This window comes from Saccoglossus kowalevskii, chromosome 12, assembly GCF_978046115.1.
Source record: "Saccoglossus kowalevskii chromosome 12, keSacKowa6.1, whole genome shotgun sequence".
NCBI classification, from domain to species: Eukaryota; Metazoa; Hemichordata; class Enteropneusta; family Harrimaniidae; genus Saccoglossus; species Saccoglossus kowalevskii.
In genome coordinates this window covers 19,112,943-19,134,548 of record NC_140652.1, presented here as the reverse complement: position 1 = coordinate 19,134,548, position 21,606 = coordinate 19,112,943, and the positions used below count along the sequence as shown (strand labels likewise).

At 37.2% G+C, this 21,606-nt stretch overlaps 1 protein-coding gene across 1 annotated transcript in view; it reads left to right on the top strand.

Annotated features, from left to right (window-relative positions):
• Nucleotides 1-21,606, top strand: part of LOC144363532 (uncharacterized) — a 32,952-nt gene that overhangs the window by 9,530 nt on the left and 1,816 nt on the right. The window contains exons 3-7 of the mRNA XM_085505941.1: nucleotides 19,025-19,052; nucleotides 19,260-19,294; nucleotides 19,462-19,494; nucleotides 20,381-20,408; nucleotides 20,818-20,850. Of these exons, the coding sequence (XP_085362067.1) occupies nucleotides 19,025-19,052; nucleotides 19,260-19,294; nucleotides 19,462-19,494; nucleotides 20,381-20,408; nucleotides 20,818-20,850 (157 nt within the window). The remainder of the gene's footprint in view (nucleotides 1-19,024; nucleotides 19,053-19,259; nucleotides 19,295-19,461; nucleotides 19,495-20,380; nucleotides 20,409-20,817; nucleotides 20,851-21,606) is intronic.

Below are 21,606 nucleotides of genomic sequence, written 5' to 3'. Positions count from 1 at the left end.
TATTGGCTTAAATTCAAGTTGATGCGTTCCCCATATCATGAACATAATTGTATATCTCCACAAATCATTCAACTTTCTTTCGATATTATTATTTACAACAATATATGACAAGTCTTGAAATTATTGTTCTCGTGACCTATATTACTATCATTATACATTTACTCAAAATCATGATCAAAGCTGGGTTAATTGCAATATAAGACATTCACATGTACTTGGAAAATCTGTTTTTCTTTGACACGTGGCAGGTTTTGTCTAGTTTCAATAAAGTTGCATAGGCGATTTCTATTATATACAGAATACTTCCGATCAGTAAACATGTCCTGAAATGTTGCACTGTGCTGAAGTTCATCTGATTATGAAATCAAACATACTGTATGTTTTTTTAAACACTCGAGGTTATTTTTGTATTTTACAATAGCTTTCATAAGGTATTGTACTGCCATGGGGAATTTTCGTCTTGTCTGTATATACGTCCACTTGAGGTACGAGATCGGAAAGTCACTTAAACTTTACAATCGAATAGACACACACAACGAAAAACGTTTTAACTCGCGTCTTTAGTCAGCCAGTCGAGTACTCTATAAGACACAACGTCCTGGGGAAAAGTCCCTAAGACTATCCCAAGGCTGACCCAAGACTGCGTCTCTTGTGGTGTTCTCGTCAAGACCAATTAAACTCATTTATTCACTTTCAAAACCTTAACCAATTACAGGGGAGTATAAAGTCTATAAGGCTTAGCCTTCAATCATACAGCCAATCACACGAAATACTGGACACGTCATATCTTTTGATTAATCGTCCGTTATATTAATAAACTACAAATACCAACTGTCAGAAATAGTAGTCCGGGTGGCGACGGTTATATCGTAATTAGTTCCAAATCACTGAGTCAAGTTCCGTCAAGCATGAGCCTAAATAATGACAGATTATGGAAATGTGTTAAATGATATAAACCAGCTGTTCACTAGAATCTAACTATCAAGTCGTATCAGTGACCGATCTTTAGACAAATAGAAATAAATCATGACACAACCCTCCTCTCAAACTAGATTTATGCCTCCTTGCATATGCCTCACAAATCAAATCAAAGACATCGGCATTCACTCAACACTCGTCATGCAGATAAAATACAATACTAATAATAGGTATAAATCAAATGAGTAAAAACAATGATTAAATACAATAGTTAGAAAGTCACAAAAATCAAAAGAGTAAAAACAATGATTAAGTACAATGGTTAGAAAGTCACAAATATCAAAGGTTATAAATCTAAAAACAAGGGAAAGGCAACCAATCGGCCCGCTTTACTCAAACGGTCCGCTGAGGTAACCATTCGCTGCACTGTCTCCCGTTACTAAGGTTACAAACTCTGTATCAAAAGGTCAAAAAACACTAAGGCGTGGCGGTGTAACCATGCGATCAGCCAATCGCTGCAGTCGACAGCATGAGCATGTGATTACCAGGGATGCGTCTCTCGGTTAAAACCTGGCTAAGCTCGTCACTACTAAAAAAATAAGTAAGCAATCTATTAATCAAACTCCTGTCACATACGCTAATAATTTTCCAACTGAACATACAAGTCGTTGAATCTAAACAAAAGTCTAACGGCTGGAATTGTAATGCGAAAAAGAAGTCGCTATCATAACACATTACTCCTCTGGCAAGAAAGGTGGGAAAAGGCTAAAACAATAGACACTACTAAGTTACATACAATACTGCCAATCATGAACAAAAGCTTGCATCATCAAACAATACGTAAATAGGCACACCACACATTCATTTCAAAAAGATAAATCAACAATGCTACGAAGTGCTCTCGACTCAAATCAACTCACAAAGCGTCAGAAGTATTCCGAAACAATACGTAAACATCGATTATTCTGAAGATCGATACTCTTAAAACGTTGGTAACTCTGTACATCGACAATTCTTAAAAACTCTGAAATGTGGGGCATTATTCCTCCAATCATATTTCGTACTCATAAACTCATTAAAACACAATAAAACTCCACAAAACTCAAAACGATATGTTGCAAATACTTGTCCACTGAAACATGCTTAAATCGTTATAAAGGACCTTACGACGTCATTAAAATATCAGTTCAAAACAAAGATCTGGGTGCTCACATAACATACAATTCAATATCACAAAAAAAAACGTTCAAAAATCGACAATAAAAAGCAAGAAATACGTTACATTATTAAACAATAGAGCCGGGATTCTGAAAAAGAGTTCAACGTCCACATATACAGTATCCGTTATTTTAAGCGAGCAGTTCTTTACACAATACACAAATAGCTAAAGCTTTAATCGAAGTCTAAGCGTCTCTTCTCTTTTCATCGCATTAGTTTGGGTCGTTCTTTCTCATCTTGTCTCTAATGTCGTTCATTTCACCTTGATTATTCAGTCCTATCGATACTCGTCCTTTCTAAGGGATTTCGAAATCTTCATCTCTTCAGCGTTGTTCATCGGTGTTGTTCGGGTAAAGCCGTCAGTCAGACTGCGTCTCTCGTTGTGTTCTCGCCAAGACCAACTAAACTCATTATTCACTTTCAAAACCTGAACCAATTACATGGGAGTATAAAGTCTATAAGGCGTAACCTTCAATCATACAGCCAATCACACGAAATACTGGACACATCATATCTTTTGATTAATCATCCGCTATAATAATAAACTACAAATACCAACTGTCAGAAATAGTATTCCGGATTGCGACGGTTATATCGTAATTAGTTCCAAATCACTGAGTCAAGTTCCGTCAAGGACCTCGCATGAGCCTAAATGATGACAGATTTTGGAAACGTGTTAAATGATATAAACCAGCTGTCCACTAGAATCTAACTATCAAGTCGTATCAGTGACCGATCTTTAGACACATAGAAATAAATAAGGACAGTATACCAAGATATATTATTTGACACAATAACGAACACATTGCATTGAACCACATTTCACAGTTACCATATTATCCGCATTGTTGAGTAACACACAACACTTCTACTGTACAAATAACCCAATCTGATAATTTATAATAAATTTGAGTAAATTTTTAGTTTTTACTCAAACAATTTGCCTGTTTTTGTCTTAAACTTCTGAGAGAAAGTGTAGACTATAAACGGGATTATTTTTTGGTAAATGTGATGAAAAGAGGGAACTGGTGGTGAAAGGTCAAGGTTCAATATTTTTAAATTTTTAAACGAATACATCATTGTTATTATGCTATAATTTTTATTTGAATGCAGGTCACGAAAATTAACTGCATTTTGTCAACAAAATACGAAATCCAAGAGCGCCAAGAAGGCTAGGCCTAGTCTTGGCAGTTTGACATTTTACAGCTTACAGAGTGTTAATAATAAAGCGTCGGACAGGAAACTGAGAGTAGAGTAAAGTTCTTACACAATGAACTTGATATCGACAAAACGGATTTCTGTTCAATAAGCACATCGCCTACCATCGACAGCACAGGCTGCATCCGATTATAGGTAATTTTTCAAGACGCAAGGAAAAAGATCGTATTCTGTCTACTTTCGTATTACTTAGAATTTCATGCGGCTCGTGTTTGCTATAAAAGAAGAAAGACTGGCGTTCTTCTTGCCAGGGCACATAGAGAGGGTAACAGAGTATTGCCAAAAAACGAAATATTTTCATTAAAATAGCACATCGCTTGCCATTCAATGACAGGCTACATCAGAATATAGGTTAATTTTCAAAAGAAAGAATAAAGACGTTTTTGCAGATACCAATGTAATAACGATAAATTATGACAAGCGGAGCAGGATGTACTCAATTTGTTTCTAAACAAATGACATCACTTCATTTATACCATGATTCGACTTTGTTGTGTAATGCATTTGTCAGTGTAATGTAACTGCAGTAATGTGAATATTATTAGCCGACTTCATTTTGAATGTGCGCCGGGCAGAATTTTGACGGCTGATACTGTCAATAAATTTATTTACGTAGTTTGTGTACTATTGTTATAAATACATTAATATTAGGTAATCAATAATGTTGACTGATAACTAACTGCAAAAATTAAATGCACTAAAGGAACACGTTACTGGTATACACATTATAACATTACCAATGTTGGATTACCTCAAGCAATGTTAACTAATATTTCAGTAACCGCATTGATTTTTTTTTGCGTACAAGCTAATCTGCTTTTACGTAAATTCACTGGATGCTGTCAGATTGTGTTTATCATTTAAAACGTGTTGGTCTTTACTGTGGTGGAATCGAATATTCTCTGAGTGATTAATATAGTAATACTTTCCGCAGGTTGCTCTCGTTTTCAAGGAATAAAACTAGTAATATGGTTGTATCACACTGAGTACAAGAAACAAGCTTGTTTTTAAATTTAATGGAGATCTACAAATATCGCCAACATTTTAATGTACCGGTCTTATTGAGCTATGATGCGTGATGGAAGTCTGTCCTAATTATAGACTTGGGGAAGATTTTTGCTGATATGTGCTTTAAAGCTATTAGTTTTGTAGTACTTTTTATCGTGGACTAGCAATTATTTAATCATGAAACAAGGATTAATACTAGTGTCGTCTTACTTTCTGCGTATTTAACTTGATACCATATGAGGTTATGATATACCTATGATTGCATAATTGATTAAACCCCTGGATATCTTATATCGATTCTAATGGAAAGACAAAACCATGTCACATATTAGTGTGGTACCTTGGTATATAAAACTTGCCGAAAAGTTCATAATTAGGACATACACGAATAAATTGATTTTTGTCTCTAAATACGTATCTCCCAGTATCCCGCAGTAGTATAATGTACACGTGTGTTATTATGCCTACCCACTTCAATGTACATGGTACATGATGAACCCAGATTAAAAAGTTCTATATTTAGTTGGGGATACACAAATTAAATAGTCTTTTAATTTTATTACAGATTTAAAAGTACAATAGGTTCGAGGCTTCGAGGTGATTGTTATTGTTTTATGTAAAGTTTTCTGAGCTGTATCTATGATTATTCGACCAAATATATTTGGAGAGAACGCATCAGTATTAACTACGCATTGGTTTAAACACACCTCTCCAAATTCATGACGACAAATCAAGTTTACCAAGGTCCGCGGTTAACATTATTATTACTCCTTTTATCTGTTTGCCATAGAATAACATTGTAATGGGTAACTATTCCATGCTAAGCGCTCGCATTGCCCAAAAATGACCTGTTCTATTTGTGGTGAGTAATCTAAACCTACAAATATCACAGTACATGAATTATATAATCATTAGAGATATTCTCAGTTCACTCTCCTCGTCGACTCGTCGAATAATTGCAGTTGATTTTTTGCATTAAAACTTGTATAACTCTCTTAAAATATGCTCATTGTTTGTTGTATTGCATGAAGATGAACAAACACATTTTTGTCCATATATGCATTTATAATAGTGCAAAAGCGGTCTTTTACGTTTTTGACAAATACGGGCATGTAATTGAAAATAGTCACATTCATCACATCAACAACCGCCTAATGGTAATTCATGTATTGATAGGCCTTAGCAGTAACAGCAACTCATTAAAATATCTAGATAATTTTAATACGCAAACTGAAGTAGATTTAATTTTTATGTGATTAGATTCTCATTGCTAATCTATTATCCAAATATCGGAAAGACCTGGGGACAGAGGGATGCTGCGAGGGCGTAGTCCTAAACAACTCCCCGATGTCCCATGTTGTTAGCTACTTATACACTGGCTACTTCAGTTTAATTTTAAAGTACTAGGAATGTAAATATAATTCCCTCATCAACAAATAATTGTACAATATTCAGCATATGTCGACACGGACCACTCAGAAGTCATGCCCACAACTGCTTGACGACTTCCCTGTTTGAAATATCACGACCCCTGAACAAGACACAGAAACCTCCGGGATAGCTACTTTATGGTTTATCAGCAAATTATGGCCAGTACCACCGTGGATTAATGCAGAAAATAACCACTCGTAACTCCGTCAATGGTTTGCTTCCAGTCACGTGGTATGTGTATAAAGGTTGAATACGTGATTCATTGTCGATACCATTCGATTTACCAGTCACTCCTCATAACTCCTACCTGTGACAACCATATTATCGAAATTAGAAAAAAAAATAACAAAAAAAGGCTATACACCCTCATTGATTTATAATACATAATAAAATTGTAACAATTATTTTAATATTGCACACAAATATGTCCTTCCCTCTTAAAGACAAAAAAATCACTTACACATGATTTAGTTTTAAACTGTTGAAAAATATGCAAATGTACATTTGACACTCAAAAGCTTGAACTGACATACATCCGTTGTACCTGCTATTGATATAAAAATGGCAGGAAAATAGGATAAACTACAATAGAAATGAACAAATATACGTTAAGCAGTCGTTTTATATTACTTCCGGTAAGTCTTTCCGGAATGAACTTCTAATCTCGTGACAGTGTGTAATTCGAGATCATGAGTACAGAACAGTGACCAATATAATTTATTTATAGATTGAATAGAGCACACTAGACTGATTAGAATCGTGGTGTGAATGTAGTGACAACATTACTAGCAGTAGTATATACGATATTTGACTGGGACTATACGACCCTCGCTGGGTGTAGCCTGAAGCCATTTAAATTCAAGTGTTGTGTGAAGCAATTGCAGATCAGTGAATAATATATAGCATAGTATGGATTAGATGAACTCTATCTATGCAAATATCAGCGGTTGTTGTATGCTTTGAACACGGAGCAAATCGCTGCTGGGTAATCTATTGGAAGAATAGAGTTAAATCGGCAAACTTCCGATATCAGCTAAAATAGTAACACAGTACAATGTTAATATTTACAAAGCGTCGTTATCAATGTGCTCATAGCGGGCATATACAATATTGGTTCATGTTGATGTCATTTAACGTTGACTTTGCCAAAGATAACATGACGTTAAATTCTCATCCAACATTGAGCACATACTTAAAATGCATTTGCACGGAAGTACTCACATTCTGTACTTAGTCAAAACATAGCAAATATAATCTCAAACTCAATACTCCATTTACATGTATAACGTGAATGACTATATGTTACTATGGAATATAGTTTACCTATTTTTTTCTTAGCCTTTAACCATATTAAGTAATATTTAATATACTAGTGCATTTTTATCATTGTATGTAAATAAATTCAATGTTCGAGACTGTTGCTTTGGAAAGCTTCGAATCATGTCGTCTACCTAACTTTTAGCTTTATTTGTTGTCCGAAATATGTAAAATATAGAGTTTTCAAAGTTCCGTTGTCAACATTGATAATAATTACGTGAGTTTGAACTTCGTTCTAATAAGGTATTGTTATTTGTTGACTTCAGGACAAATAATTCGACTTCATGACTATCGCAGTCAGATTCAAAGTAAAACCTTGAAGACATTTTGATTCAAGTGTTGTTGAAAACTATTGCCGATCAATGAAGTATCAAATACAACTAACTGTGAACTAAACACATTGTATTCATACGAATATCACCCCTAGTTATATGCATTGAACATGGAGCCAACCGCTGCTGGGAAAGAAAAAAAAACACATTAGAATATAACAGTTATTGAACGCTATCAGCCGAAATGATAAGATGACAGAACATAATACTATGCCAATATTGGACAAAGATATTGTGTCTTTATTAGTGTCTTTATTAGTGTTCAGCGTCCGCATATAACATATTAATTATCAACTTTTCACCAGCTCCATAGTGAATATAGCCTTCATCCACCATACACGTGTAATAAAGTAATAACCATACATATAATATAATAGATATATCAATCGTCAATGTTATACAACATCAACTATAAACACCTTATCCATAAATATAACAAAGTAATCATGTTTATGTGTTTGCGACGTGATACAGTACTGCAACATTTCTAAATGTTAGCTTACTGAGGAGAATGCACCAGTAAGACAAGCTACGAGTCTACTGCCAGATAGGAGTGGAAAATGAAATATTTTTTGTTCATTGGTCAATTGACGATTGGCAGAAATATTGACATGTGACGTAATAGTATATATGCGAAACCTGTATGACATGTATGCATTTGTTGTACGCAGCTATTCAATTATTGTAGCGATATTTATATATTGAAATTGTATGAATAATTGTGCTCCAAAAAGAAAACTGTTGTTAATGTTAATGTCCGAACGTTCTCATATCTGTATTTTCGAAAGGTTTGAAATACTCTTTGCTCATTGGTCAATTGTCGATTAACTAGGGTTCGCCTCAGTTTGGTAATGAGCATTTCAGGTAAATGAAACGCCCGCCTCTGCTAGGGTGAAATCGTACGTGGCAGCCACAGGAGACTCATTAAACTTTCACTCCATAAAATTATTATTTACAACAATGTATGAGAGGTCTGGAAATTATTGTTCTCGTGGCCAATATTAGTGTCAATCATGTTGACTGATAACTAACTGCATAAATAAAAGCACTGAAAGAACACGTTCCTGGTATACACATAAACAAGATAATCCGCTTTTACGTAAATTCACTGGGTGCAGTAAGTTTGTGAAGTGTTTAACGTTAATTTTTACTGCGGTGCTCCCAATGGAGTGATTACTATAGCAACGCTTTCCGCAGGTTGTTCTCGTATCCAAGGGATACTACTAGTACGATGTTTGTATCGTAAAAGAATCCAGCTTGTTTTTAAATATAATGGAGGTCTGCAGATATCGCCAACATTGTATTGTCCAGGTACTACTGTATTATGATGCGTGAAGTAAGTCTGTCTCCATTCTAGACTTGGAGAAGATTTTGTGCTAATATTTAGTATACAGCTAATAGATTAGCAATTATTTAGTCATGGAACAAGGATTACTACTAGTGTCGTTTTACTTTCTGTGTATTTAACTTGATACCATATGAGGTTATGATACGCCTATAATTACATAATTGATTAAGCCCGATGATATCTTATATTGATTTTGATGGTGGAAAGACACAACCGTGTCACATGTGTATGTGTGGCACATGCAAATACAGGCTAAGAAAATATATGCTAAATATACCAATTTCAAATGGTAATCTCTTCTGTGTCAGAAATATCCCCCTTCGACCATTACTGAATAGATGAGCTCGAAATATATTTCCAACACATCAACTTCCAATGTGTTTTTAACAAAATTCCTTTGTCTATTCAAAACACATCAATTTATATGTTTCCAACTGTCATTCAAGTGTTTTGTCGCTAGATGGCGCTACATACAAGAACGATGCATTACCTCACACAACACTTCATGATATCTTCATAGAATAGTTCTATGATATATAATCTTCGCATCATATTTTTTCTAATTTGCCACCTGTTCCTGCGGATCCTGGTCGACATATTCCACCACGAGTAGTTGGATGCCTTCTTGTCGCATGGCAACAACCATTTATTCCATCTCCTAACATAATGATCATACTCAAAATTTATCCATATTTCACGATTTTGTTATTGATACGTCGTGCCAAAAGTCATGTACAAAAAACGGCAAGTAGTTGTAGTGCTATATAGCTGTAGCTAGAATGTGCTGGAATTGGGGACAATCCATCATAAAAACAATCTAAAAAAAACATGTATACTGCGACCGTGCCTAAAGAAACGTGTACTCGACCTATCAATAGCTTCTTTGTGTTGTTTTTTCAACGGCTTTTCTCATCTCGATGGCAGCGATTAATTATTAATTTTACATGTTTCTTGGGAATAAGTGTCAAGATGCAAAGTATTATAAACACTAAATTACATTCAGCATTCAACGTTCTATTTTAAACAAAACTTGTAAAATGTAAGATGTAAAAAAAATGTAAAAACAAAACATACATGATTATCAAAGGTTTAGATTGACATTACACAGAGTGTCTTGAGGCTCCGTTTTGAATTTTCTTGGAGACGATTTCCTGGATTATTATCTTGACTATAAAAGCTTTAGACGGGTTAGATTTTTGTTTCCCTTCTGTCTAATATCTGTATTGTATGTCAGATAAATATTATCTAATGAAAAAAATTTATACCTCGACTTCATGCAGAAAATACTGTCTACGATTTAAATAATATTCTGTGTTTATTTCTTATGGTACTCCAAATATTTTCAAGGATCGTCTTACATAGACATGAGATTTAAACTATTAAAGTTAAAGTCGCTACACTGGCCTTGTAGTGCTAATCTATTAAAACAAGTTTTTTAACTTGTCTTGGATATGTTCATTTAGTTGACTTCTACCTTATAGTCCAGTCAATTTATGGTTTGACCCATCACAAATTGCAACAGAAATAATTTCTTCACAATACATTCCAGGGAGGTGCCTAGATTGACATACTAAAAGTCTAGGAAAATCTAGGCTTCCGAAAAATACCTAATTTGCATATATTCAAAATGGCCGTTTGGTGCATTTTTACAACATGGAAAGTATAACTATTAGGACATATCTTTAATTCTAGATGACATTTTTTAGATATTCAAGTTGCTGCGATATGGTTTGGTGTGTGTGAATGTATGTGATTGTGAAACATTTGATTAAATAACAATCCCATTTGCATAAATCCAATATCGCCATCAAAATAGTATCATTTAAATGTGCAACTTTGGGCGGCCCCTCGGAGTCTGTTCCTCGTAATGACTCCGTGAGCCACGCCGTGGGGTGAGGGGGGGGGGGGGGTCATCGATTCTAGTGACCCGATGTTCACCCCCCTCGATCCTGAAACAGTCACTCACGGTAAGACTGACACTTCCGGGATCCATAGTTCTGCATTCGGTATTGCTTTGGATCCCGTCGAGCGCTGGACGTAGGGGAAACGCACAGACGGTGTTGATGGCAGAACTTAGTCCCCTGCGGGATAGAGGCCAATTTTATGCTCAACCTTTTCCACTGCATCAAGCGCTACCCGATCAAGCAGTGTTTGAGACTGGAGCCAGCAGAGTCTCGAGTCAAATCTCGTTCCCCGATCAGATCCTTCGGTTCCTCCCCCAACCTCGGTACCACACATTTTTTTGGTTCGGTAGGATGGGCAAAGGGGGTTGCAGCGTTCATGGAATATTTCGACCGGTTAGTCGGAAACAATCCACGCACTGAGAGCAGATTGGCGACCCTCAACCTTCGAGTTGTGGCCAGCCCACTGGAACGAATTGTTTTGCGCCGCCAGCACTCTGAAGTCTTAATGGCGGAATGCACCAGCCTCCTAGACCAGCAGACACAGCCATTGGTGGGACACCACAAGGTTAAGCGGGATATACTGCAGTGTCATCTGGCTCTCGTGGCAGGGGCTGCCTCTGTACAGCGGAATGTGGTTTTCACTGGGCACACCACCGCCTCAGTTACGCAGGCTGGACCTACACCACCCTCTTTTTTTTGAGGATGAAAGGAGCAGTGTCGGTGCTTCGGGATCCCACTGACCAGTTGGTATATGTTAGACCCGTGAGCCAGTTTTGCTTCTGCTAAGGGCAAGCGGTAAGTAAGAGTGGCGACCCCCCCAGGAAGAAGGGACCAGGTGGTGGTCCCCTCTTCTTCCTCGAGGGTCGCACTACCCAGCTTACAGGGGAGCAGGTTTTATGCTTCCGCTTGCGACAAGGGGGATGGGCATATGTTCGGCGGGAGGCAGAGTCGGAACCTATCGTCTTCTACTCGCAAGTATTGGTGGTTCCAAAGACTACAACTGAGACTACAGGTGGCTGTGCCCCGTTCTGGACTTAAGCAGACTAAATCAGTATGAGCTTCCTGGAAACGCCGAGCACCATATTATTCTCCGTGCTCTGTTTCTACTGGTTAGCCTCGCTAGATTTGAGCGATACTTGCCCGCACAAACCGATACACACCCAACTCCCTTGATTCGCCCAGTTAAGCCAAGTTGTCGAGCGAGGGGTGCTCCCCTCCAGGTTTTGCATGGCTCCATACGTACTCACCAGAGTTTGGAAACAGGTGGTGCTACTGCTGCACCGGTACACATCACATCAGTACACATCAACATGTACCTAGATGGTTGGTTGCTACACAACCCAACAAGGGGTGGTTAGTCAAACAGTAAGGCTAACACTAGATTTTCTAGACCAATTGTGCTTCCTAGTAAATCGAGCAAGTCCCACCCTCAGCCAACACAACAGTTGGTGTTCCTGGCCAGGGAGTTCGAGGTGGGCTTGGTACGGTCGCCGTTGCCTAAACGACCTAGCCAAACGCCTAGTCAGCGTTCCCTCTGTGTCCCTCCAAGAACTAATACGGAACTAATGCCCGTTACAGTGCACTTTTGTTGCAACACCGGGCTCTCTTATGGGAACTGGAGAGGCGAGTAACACTCTCGGACCAAGTGAGGGATGCCTTGCCCTGATGGTCGGCAATTGCCAACCTCAGGCAGGGGGTCCCCTCGGACCCACTCGCCACAGCTATGAATCGGGAAAAGGATGCCTTCCTCACATGTTGGAGAGCGCACCTATTGGACTACCATATCAACTGGCTCGAACTTAAAGAAGTGCACTTAGCACTACTTCACTTTCTACCCATAGTTCGAGACCACAGAGTCTTTCTTCACACATACAACACAGCGATGGTCTCCTATAGCTACAAGGAGGGGACCAGATACCCATCGTTGTCAGTCCTAGCAGAGTGAATTCTCCTTTGGCACCTAGAATACAATGTGGAGCTAGCCGCACACCACCTTCCAGGGACGAGAAAGAGTCAAGCGGACACCCTCTCGTGGCGGCTCCGTCTCCAGAACGCGGAGTGGGGGATAACCTCAATGGGTAACCTCCAGACTGTTTCGGTGGTGGGACGGTCCAATGTTAGGCCTATTCACCACACCCCGGAACGTCAAGCTCCCGACGTACACGACACTCCTGCCGACTCCAGGAGCCTGGGCCAGGGACACTTTGTCGACCCCCGTGGACTCACATGGACGTGTACGTCTTTCCTCCCTTCCCGCTATTCACCGGATACTGGAGAAACTTCGACAGGAGCGCATCTGCACTTTGACGCAGGTGCGCCCAACCGGCCAAGCAAGTTTCCACTACTGTTTAAAATGTTAGTCTTCCTGACGACGCACTGCCTTTGAGCCCAGCAGTGTAGCACTTACACGCATCAAGGCTCTCAATTGATTCACTCAGATTTTTTCTGAGTGGGCTGCCAACGTCCTGGCCAGGGCGAACAGGGATCCCACCAACACAGCCTACGCCTCGAAATGACGTGCGTACACTGATTGGTGTAGTGGAAGGGAGATTCATGCCATCCTTTTTTTGGCCAGACAGCTGACTTTTCGTCCATCATTTGAACGCAATGGGCTTTCAGCGATTGTTGGCGTGACGGTGTGAAATATGTTCCTCAGATTTTGTATCTAGTTGATTTAATTGTCAAAATTCGTGGAATCTGCAAAAGAATGAATATCAATCACTCTAGTAGTAAAGATTGACATTTTCGTCCATTACCGCATTCCTTGGTACGGAATGACGAATGCACTTATTGTTCGTATCGTCAAAGACAAATCTAAAGAAAATTATAGTGGCTATTGTGTCCGTTTTATCAAAAGTTTCAGAATCGTGCATGCCTATGTGCCTTGAGAAGTACATTTATACCAGTCACTTTCAATTTTGCTTAAATAACAGGCACTCAACAAATATATGTATTTTTGTACTGAGGGAAATTGTGGAATTTGTGCCGCCAGTCGCCAGTATTCGCTTGTTTTATGGACGCTCTAAAACGTTCGATCGGGAGAATCACTCGACATTGTTCAGTAAGTTAATTAATAGAGGTGTTACATTGTTTATTTAATGGTTTGGTATAGCAGCCAGCTTTTTTGTGTATGCTGAGCTACGGTGGTTACAGTATACTGTCACCAAAACTATTCGTATTGCATAGTAGACGAGCTTAGTGTTAAGCCTGGTTTGGCAAAAGTAGCCATTTAACAGGCATGCCTATAAATCATTTACTTTACATCGATGACTTGATGCTAATGTCTTCGTCGGTGAAGGCGTTTCGTTGAAATATATGGTATGGTGTATGGCATGATATTATATTTCATTCAACAAAAACGAAATGTATGGCTTTTTCCCATAAAAATTTGCATATTTGTATAACAAACCGTTACAATTTGTGATATTAAGTATATAGCATATATATTTGCATATATAGCGTCTGCCTCTGGAGATGACGCTGGAGACATGAGCAGAACTCAGGACAATTTATGTTCACAAATATACATAAATTTATGTATATTTATGTTCGGAACATGTGAAACGCACTTTTTTGCTCGTATTTATAGTATTTTGTGCTTAAATTTATGGAGCAATTATACTGATAAGCAGTTGCGTACACTGCATGTAACTTACAACAATGCACTTCGGTTGATTTTTAGAGAGAGAAAGCAGTGAAAGCGGTAATTGTGTCAGAAGAATTATTTTCAATTTTTCAACACTAGAAAATCTTTGTACACTTTTAAACAACGTTTGTTTCTGAGTGACAATGGTATAATAACTGTATAAACAGTATTTATTTGTTAGGTCAAGGTTTTGGTGTACCTATAGACGCCTTGTTATAAACAATGCCATTTCTAATGCAATTTTTCAATGGACCTTTGAGTCTGAAATAAAGTATAATAATAACAATAATAATAATAATAATAATAATAATAATAATAATAATAATAATAATAATACCACCATACAGGGTACCATACATGTTGCTGGAGGTGAGCAGTGAGAGCAAGGTACGATAAACTTTGCTGGAGGTGCTGAGTGTCAGCAAGATAATGTATATGTTGCTGGAGGTGAGCAGTGAGAGCAAGGTACGATAAACTTTGCTGGAGGTGCTGAGTGTCAGCAAGATAATGTATATGTTGCTGGAGGTGAGCAGTGAGAGCAAGGTACGATAAACTTTGCTGGAGGTGCTGAGTGTCAGCAAGATAATGTATATGTTGCTGGAGGTGAGCAGTGAGAGCAAGGTACGATAAACTTTGCTGGAGGTGCTGAGTATCAGCAAGATAATGTATATGTTGCTGGAGGTGAGCAGTGAGAGCAAGGTACGATAAACTTTGCTGGAGGTGCTGAGTGTCAGCAAGATAATGTATATGTTGCTGGAGGTGAGCAGTGAGAGCAAGGTACGATAAACTTTGCTGGAGGTGCTGAGTGTCAGCAAGATAATGTATATGTTGCTGGAGGTGAGCAGTGAGAGCAAGGTACCATAAACTTTGCTACAGGGGCGAATGCAAGCAGTGTACCATAAATGTTTCTGGAGATGGATAGTGCCATTAATGTACTGTGCATTTCTTAGGAGGTGGTTACAAAGTTACCTTAAATGTATCTGAAGGTGGCGAGGTTGTGAGGTTGCAAGGGACTGTAAATGTTGGCGGAGAGTGCTAGCAAGGTACCGTATATGTTGCTGGAAGTGACAAGTGCCAACAAGGTCTATATGTTACCAGGTTTCACCACTTATACTATTCTTTGCTGAAAACAAATTAATATGAAAACTAGGGTGGCAGATTTCCATCTGTGGTATTATCATTTTTGGGATTTTGTTGTGCTGTTGGCAACCAAACCATACAAATATACAAATCTACATTTGTATATATCTATATGTTTTTACATACATTTTTTAACACGTTTCACACCTTTTGTTTCGTATTATTCGAGTGCATATATGAAGTGAATTGTGCAATATCGAGTGGTATACCCGACTTTGGCGCGGGGTTATTGCAAATATATTATACCAGTATATTGACAATTCGATAAAACTAGTGAAAGAAGCATTTATTTAAATTTATTATAAGATTATGATTCTGGCCATTGAACATGATTATTTATATAAACAGTATGAAGTTGTACACTGACTGCACACAAAAAAAACATATCCACAGTAAATAGAACATCGTAAACAAAAACAATAGCATAACAAAAGATGATCTTCCTATTATTTTACTGACTGCGTCAACTCCATTTGAAATACAGGGTTGTGTACAATTTGGATCATTAAAACAACCGACTTATCATACTACTTGTAACTGTGGATATTTGACGTTCAGTGGTACTTGGTTTCGACCGAAGTCTGAGACATGGCGGGACGCGGTGATTTATAATGGACGGAGTCCGGCACGGCGACCTTAGACCAAACATCTGACCTGGGTACATATTTAGTATAACCAAAGTGACAGTATGCCTGACAAGTTTTGTCGTTTTACTGGGGTACGTTTGTTAGTGTAAGATCGGATGCTCTCATCGTTTTTGTGACACGTACATGATATGCATTGCCTCTACTCCGGCCGAAGGAAGGACTTTGCACATCGTCGATCTATTACAGTGGTTGGTGTACACTCGGGACAAATCTGCAGCCTTCGAAATTACCTTCATCATCTCCCCTAATTTATTTACCCCAGTCGAAAATTGCAATATCATATATCGTCGTCGTATTCTGTAACGAAGGTTTTGTGACAGTATGCCTGAAAAGATTTTTCATTTTTCATATATCGTCGTCGTATTCTGTGTTATCTCGTGGTCTTTGAAACAGATGGCAATTACCCGGGTGCAATTATAAATCGAACGCCGCTATGGGACACCGTTGTTATTTATGGCACAAATGTTTTCCTGTGCCTCGTAGTTGCTTGCATTTGTTTCGTCTTTCAGTCCCTCAATCTCATCTAGTTGATCACCAGTTAAATTTAAACATTGTGTTTTCTTTTTTGGAGGTTCGAAATCCAGTTCACAGTCACAACATGTTTTACCAGCTATCATAGCATTCTGGCGTTCGATTAGGTTTGTGTTGTGAACGACGATCACCCAACGATCGACGCCCACAGCTTGTACCCCGCCATTAACACAAAGGAATATTATGGCTATATTATTTTTCAGACGTTCATAATTCGGACCGTTTATATGTTCTTATATATCCTTATATGTTTATATATGTTCCAGGACCGCTTTTTTTAGCGTAACTGTGTATTATCAGCCAATATACCATTAATTACATATGCAAATTTTGTAGTATGCTACTGGTCTGAGTTGTTTAAATATAGATGTACTATATATAACTAATAAAAACGGCTTATAGAGCATTTCTGTTTAAACTACTATTTGATGCTGATCACGTGATGGCACATCTCATATCTATATTACCCGGTAAGCGCACTGTCTTGAACTCCACTGGTATTTCATGGAAATATATAAATAATATTACAAACAGAAATAAAAAAGAGCCCATCGATCACACCACTCTGTTTAAAGCAATCGAATCATAATATATAAATGCACAAAAACTTATTTTTTTTTTCACTATCATTTTTGACACCGGAATTAGAACTCTACTGGTAGGAGTTGTCATGGCAATGTAAAAAATACTACTACCTTAAATAAAGAACGGTTCACAGGGCTTTTCAAGCACACCAATTTCGTTGAAACCATCGAATGATCACGTGGTACAGGTATATATTATTCATACTATTCTTTGACACGGATCATAGTGTTCGCACATTTCATATACATGTGAGTAAGGTGATGTTGGTGAATTACGTGTCCACTTTTACAGGTGTTGGTGAATAACCGTGTCCACATTTACAAACACACTAAATTGATGCAGCGTAAATTTCTTATCATTGTAGTTGTGACAGCAAACATGCGACCTGTGATGATTTTTGCTTTATTATTCTTACTGGTCATCTTCAGTCCCTCAATCTCATCTAGTTGATCACCAGTTAAACTTAAACATTGTGTTTTCTTTTTTGGAGGTTCGAAATCCAGTTCACAGTCACAACATGTTTTACCAGCTATCATAGCATTCTGGCGTTCGATTAGGTTTGTGTTGTGAACGACGATCACCCAACGATCGACGCCCACAGCTTGTACCAGGCCATTAACACAAAGGAATATTATGGCTATATTATTTTTCAGACGTTCATAATTCGGACCGTTTATATGTTCTTATATATCCTTATATGTTTATATATGTTCCAGGACCGCTTTGTTTAGCGTAACTGTGTATTATCAGCCAATATACCATTAATTACATATGCAAATTTTGTAGTATGCTACTGGTCTGAGTTGTTTAAATATAGATGTACTATATATAACTAATAAAAACGGCTTATAGAGCATTTCTGTTTAAACAACTATTTGATGCTGATCACGTGATGGCACATCTCATACCTATATTACCCGGTAAGCGCACTGTCTTGAACTCCACTGGTATTTCATGGAAATATATAAATAATATTACAAACAGAAATAAAAAAGAGCCCATCGATCACACCACTCTGTTTAAAGCAATCGAATCATAATATATAAATGCACAAATACTTATTTTTTTCACTATCATTTTTGACACCGGAATTAGAACTCTACTGGTAGGAGTTGTCATGGCAATATAAAAAATACTACTACCTTAAATAAAGAACGGTTCACAGGGCTTGTTAATCACACCAATCTCGTTGAAACCATCGAATGATCACGTGGTACAGGTATATATTATTCATACTATTCTTTGACACGGATCATAGTGTTCGCACATTTCATATACATGTGAGTAAGGTGATGTTGGTGAATTACGTGTCCACTTTTACAGGTGTTGGTGAATAACCGTGTCCACATTTACAAACACACTAAATTGATGCAGCGTAAATTTCTTATCATTGTAGTCGTGACAGCAAACATGCGACCTGTGATGATTTTTGCTTTATTATTCTTACTGTTCATCATTATTAACGGCGAAGAGCAGAAATTGACAGTAAGTAGGCTTGCATTGTCTCGCTTGTTTCTACTTCATTATTCAAGGCATTATAAACTGTCTTAAAATGATCTATAACTACAGTCTACTGTAGTATTACACATGAGAATGTATATAAAAAAACGATGTAATTCAATGTTCAACATAAAGGTAGGGTAGTCATTGTTAAAAATCAAAAACCAAAATCGATAACCGACTACTTTGAAGGCTTGATAATCCAGAATTATTGCCCCGTGGCAGTGATATTTTTAGTAAAAGAATAACTTTTACACATCGACTTGCTTTATTTTCAACAGGGTTCGGTCGCTGATACTTCCAGAGAAGGTTTGATTCATTTATTTTACATATTTTTCATATTGTCTTTATGTTTTTAAACATTGATATATGATGATCTTAATTGGTAGCCGTGAATGCGTTAATTTAAATTCAAATCTGTTGATTCGAAGGTAATTCTTAATGCATACACAATACATATGTGTGCGTATTTGTATGGGTTCATCGGTAACAGTTTTGTTCATTTGTGTCCAGTAGAGAGAGAATTGGACGGTTTACCAAGTATACGTTAAGTAAGTCAATAATGATGATTCAACTTATTATATCATATGTAAGGGCTACTTTATAATTTGCGTTGTACGTATTCCTCAGAAATGTATTAATGTGATAAGACTAAGATTATTTCTTCGAGTAATACATCTGTCTACTCAGAGTAATCGGAGGATATGTCTATTTCCAGGCATTTCGTGACGAAGCGAGAAGGACGAACCAGGTAAATAGCTGATTTTACTGATCTCTTGTTGACATTATGGATGAATATATTTGTGTATGCTGGCGTGACGGACTGTGATGTGATAATTCATTTAATATAAACTACACACAGCTATTAAAGTCTATTATCACTTCAAGATTTTTCCTTGAATCACTATTTGGTCTTGCTTAATTTTCTATCGTAATTGTTTCTAATGGCTGTTTTATTGCAACAACACTAGTTACTCGGTATCAGTTCCTTAGCTAAAAGCCTCATTCATTACTATCTGACGTATATTACTTCTGTGAATTATTACGTTCGCACAATATTGTAGCAATTCTGTAGCAATTACAGATGCAGGGTTAATTTATATTGCAACATATTCTTTGATTAGAAATCATGAATAGTGCCGTATGCAGACCATAATCGAAGCAAGAAAGTCATTTTTACGAATAGATGAATTAATTTTAGCGACTTCTTTACAAAATAATCTTCAACGAAACTTATGAAACATATGTATCAATTGAAAAAAAAACTATTCAACCGACAACCTCTTTGGCGCTACAAACTATTGCACGTGTGAGTTTTACGCGTGATTTTATTGCGTTCAAAATTGTTCCCTGTCAGACTGTGCATGCACACACACATTGATTTCTCGAACTGCATACTAATCAGGTAACTTATTGAAAAAAATGTCTACTGTAGTATTACACATGAGAATGTATATAAAAAAACGATGTAATTCAATGTTCAACATAAAGGTAGGGTAGTCATTGTTAAAAATCAAAAACCAAAATCGATAACCGACTACTTTGAAGGCTTGATAATCCAGAATTATTGCCCCGTGGCAGTGATATTTTTAGTAAAAGAATAACTTTTACACATCGACTTGCTTTATTTTCAACAGGGTTCGGTCGCTGATACTTCCAGAGAAGGTTTGATTCATTTATTTTACATATTTTTCATATTGTCTTTATGTTTTTAAACATTGATATATGATGATCTTAATTGGTAGCCGTGAATGCGTTAATTTAAATTCAAATCTGTTGATTCGAAGGTAATTCTTAATGCATACACAATACATATGTGTGCGTATTTGTATGGGTTCATCGGTAACAGTTTTGTTCATTTGTGTCCAGTAGAGAGAGAATTGGACGGTTTACCAAGTATACGTTATATAAGTCAATAATGATGATTCAACTTATTATATCATATGTACGGGCTACTTTATAATTTGCGTTGTACGTATTCCTCAGAAATGTATTAATGTGATAAGACTAAGATTATTTCTTCGAGTAATACATCTGTCTACTCAGAGTAATCGGAGGATATGTCTATTTCCAGGCATTTCGTGACGAAGCGAGAAGGACGAACCAGGTAAATAGCTGATTTTACTGATATCTTGTTGACATTATGGATGAATATATTTGTGTATGCTGGCGTGACGGACTGTGATGTGATAATTCATTTAATATAAACTACACACAGCTATTAAAGTCTATTATCACTTCAAGAATTTTCCTTGAATCACTATTTGGTCTTGCTTAATTTTCTATCGTAATTGTTTCTAATGGCTGTTTTATTGCAACAACACTAGTTACTCGGTATCAGTTCCTTAGCTAAAAGCCTCATTCATTACTATCTGACGTATATTACTTCTGTGAATTATTACGTTCGCACAATATTGTAGCAATTCTGTAGCAATTACAGATGCAGGGTTAATTATATTGCAACATATTCTTTAATTAGAAATCATGAATAGTGCCGTATGCAGACCATAATCGAAGCAAGAAAGTCATTTTTACGAATAGATGAATTAATTTTAGCGACTTCTTTACAAAATAATCTTCAACGAAACTTATGAAACATATGTATCAATTGAAAAAAAAAACTATTCAACCGACAACCTCTTTGGCGCTACAAACTATTGCACGTGTGAGTTTTACGCGTGATTTTATTGCGTTCAAAATTGTTCCCTGTCAGACTGTGCATGCACACACACATTGATTTCTCGAACTGCATACTAATCAGGTAACTTATTGAAAAAAATGTATGCGCAATTTAGAGCACCATAACTAGAGTGAAATATCAATGTTCCTCTGCATTTTCTGTGAATTTCGTAACTTAAAAATC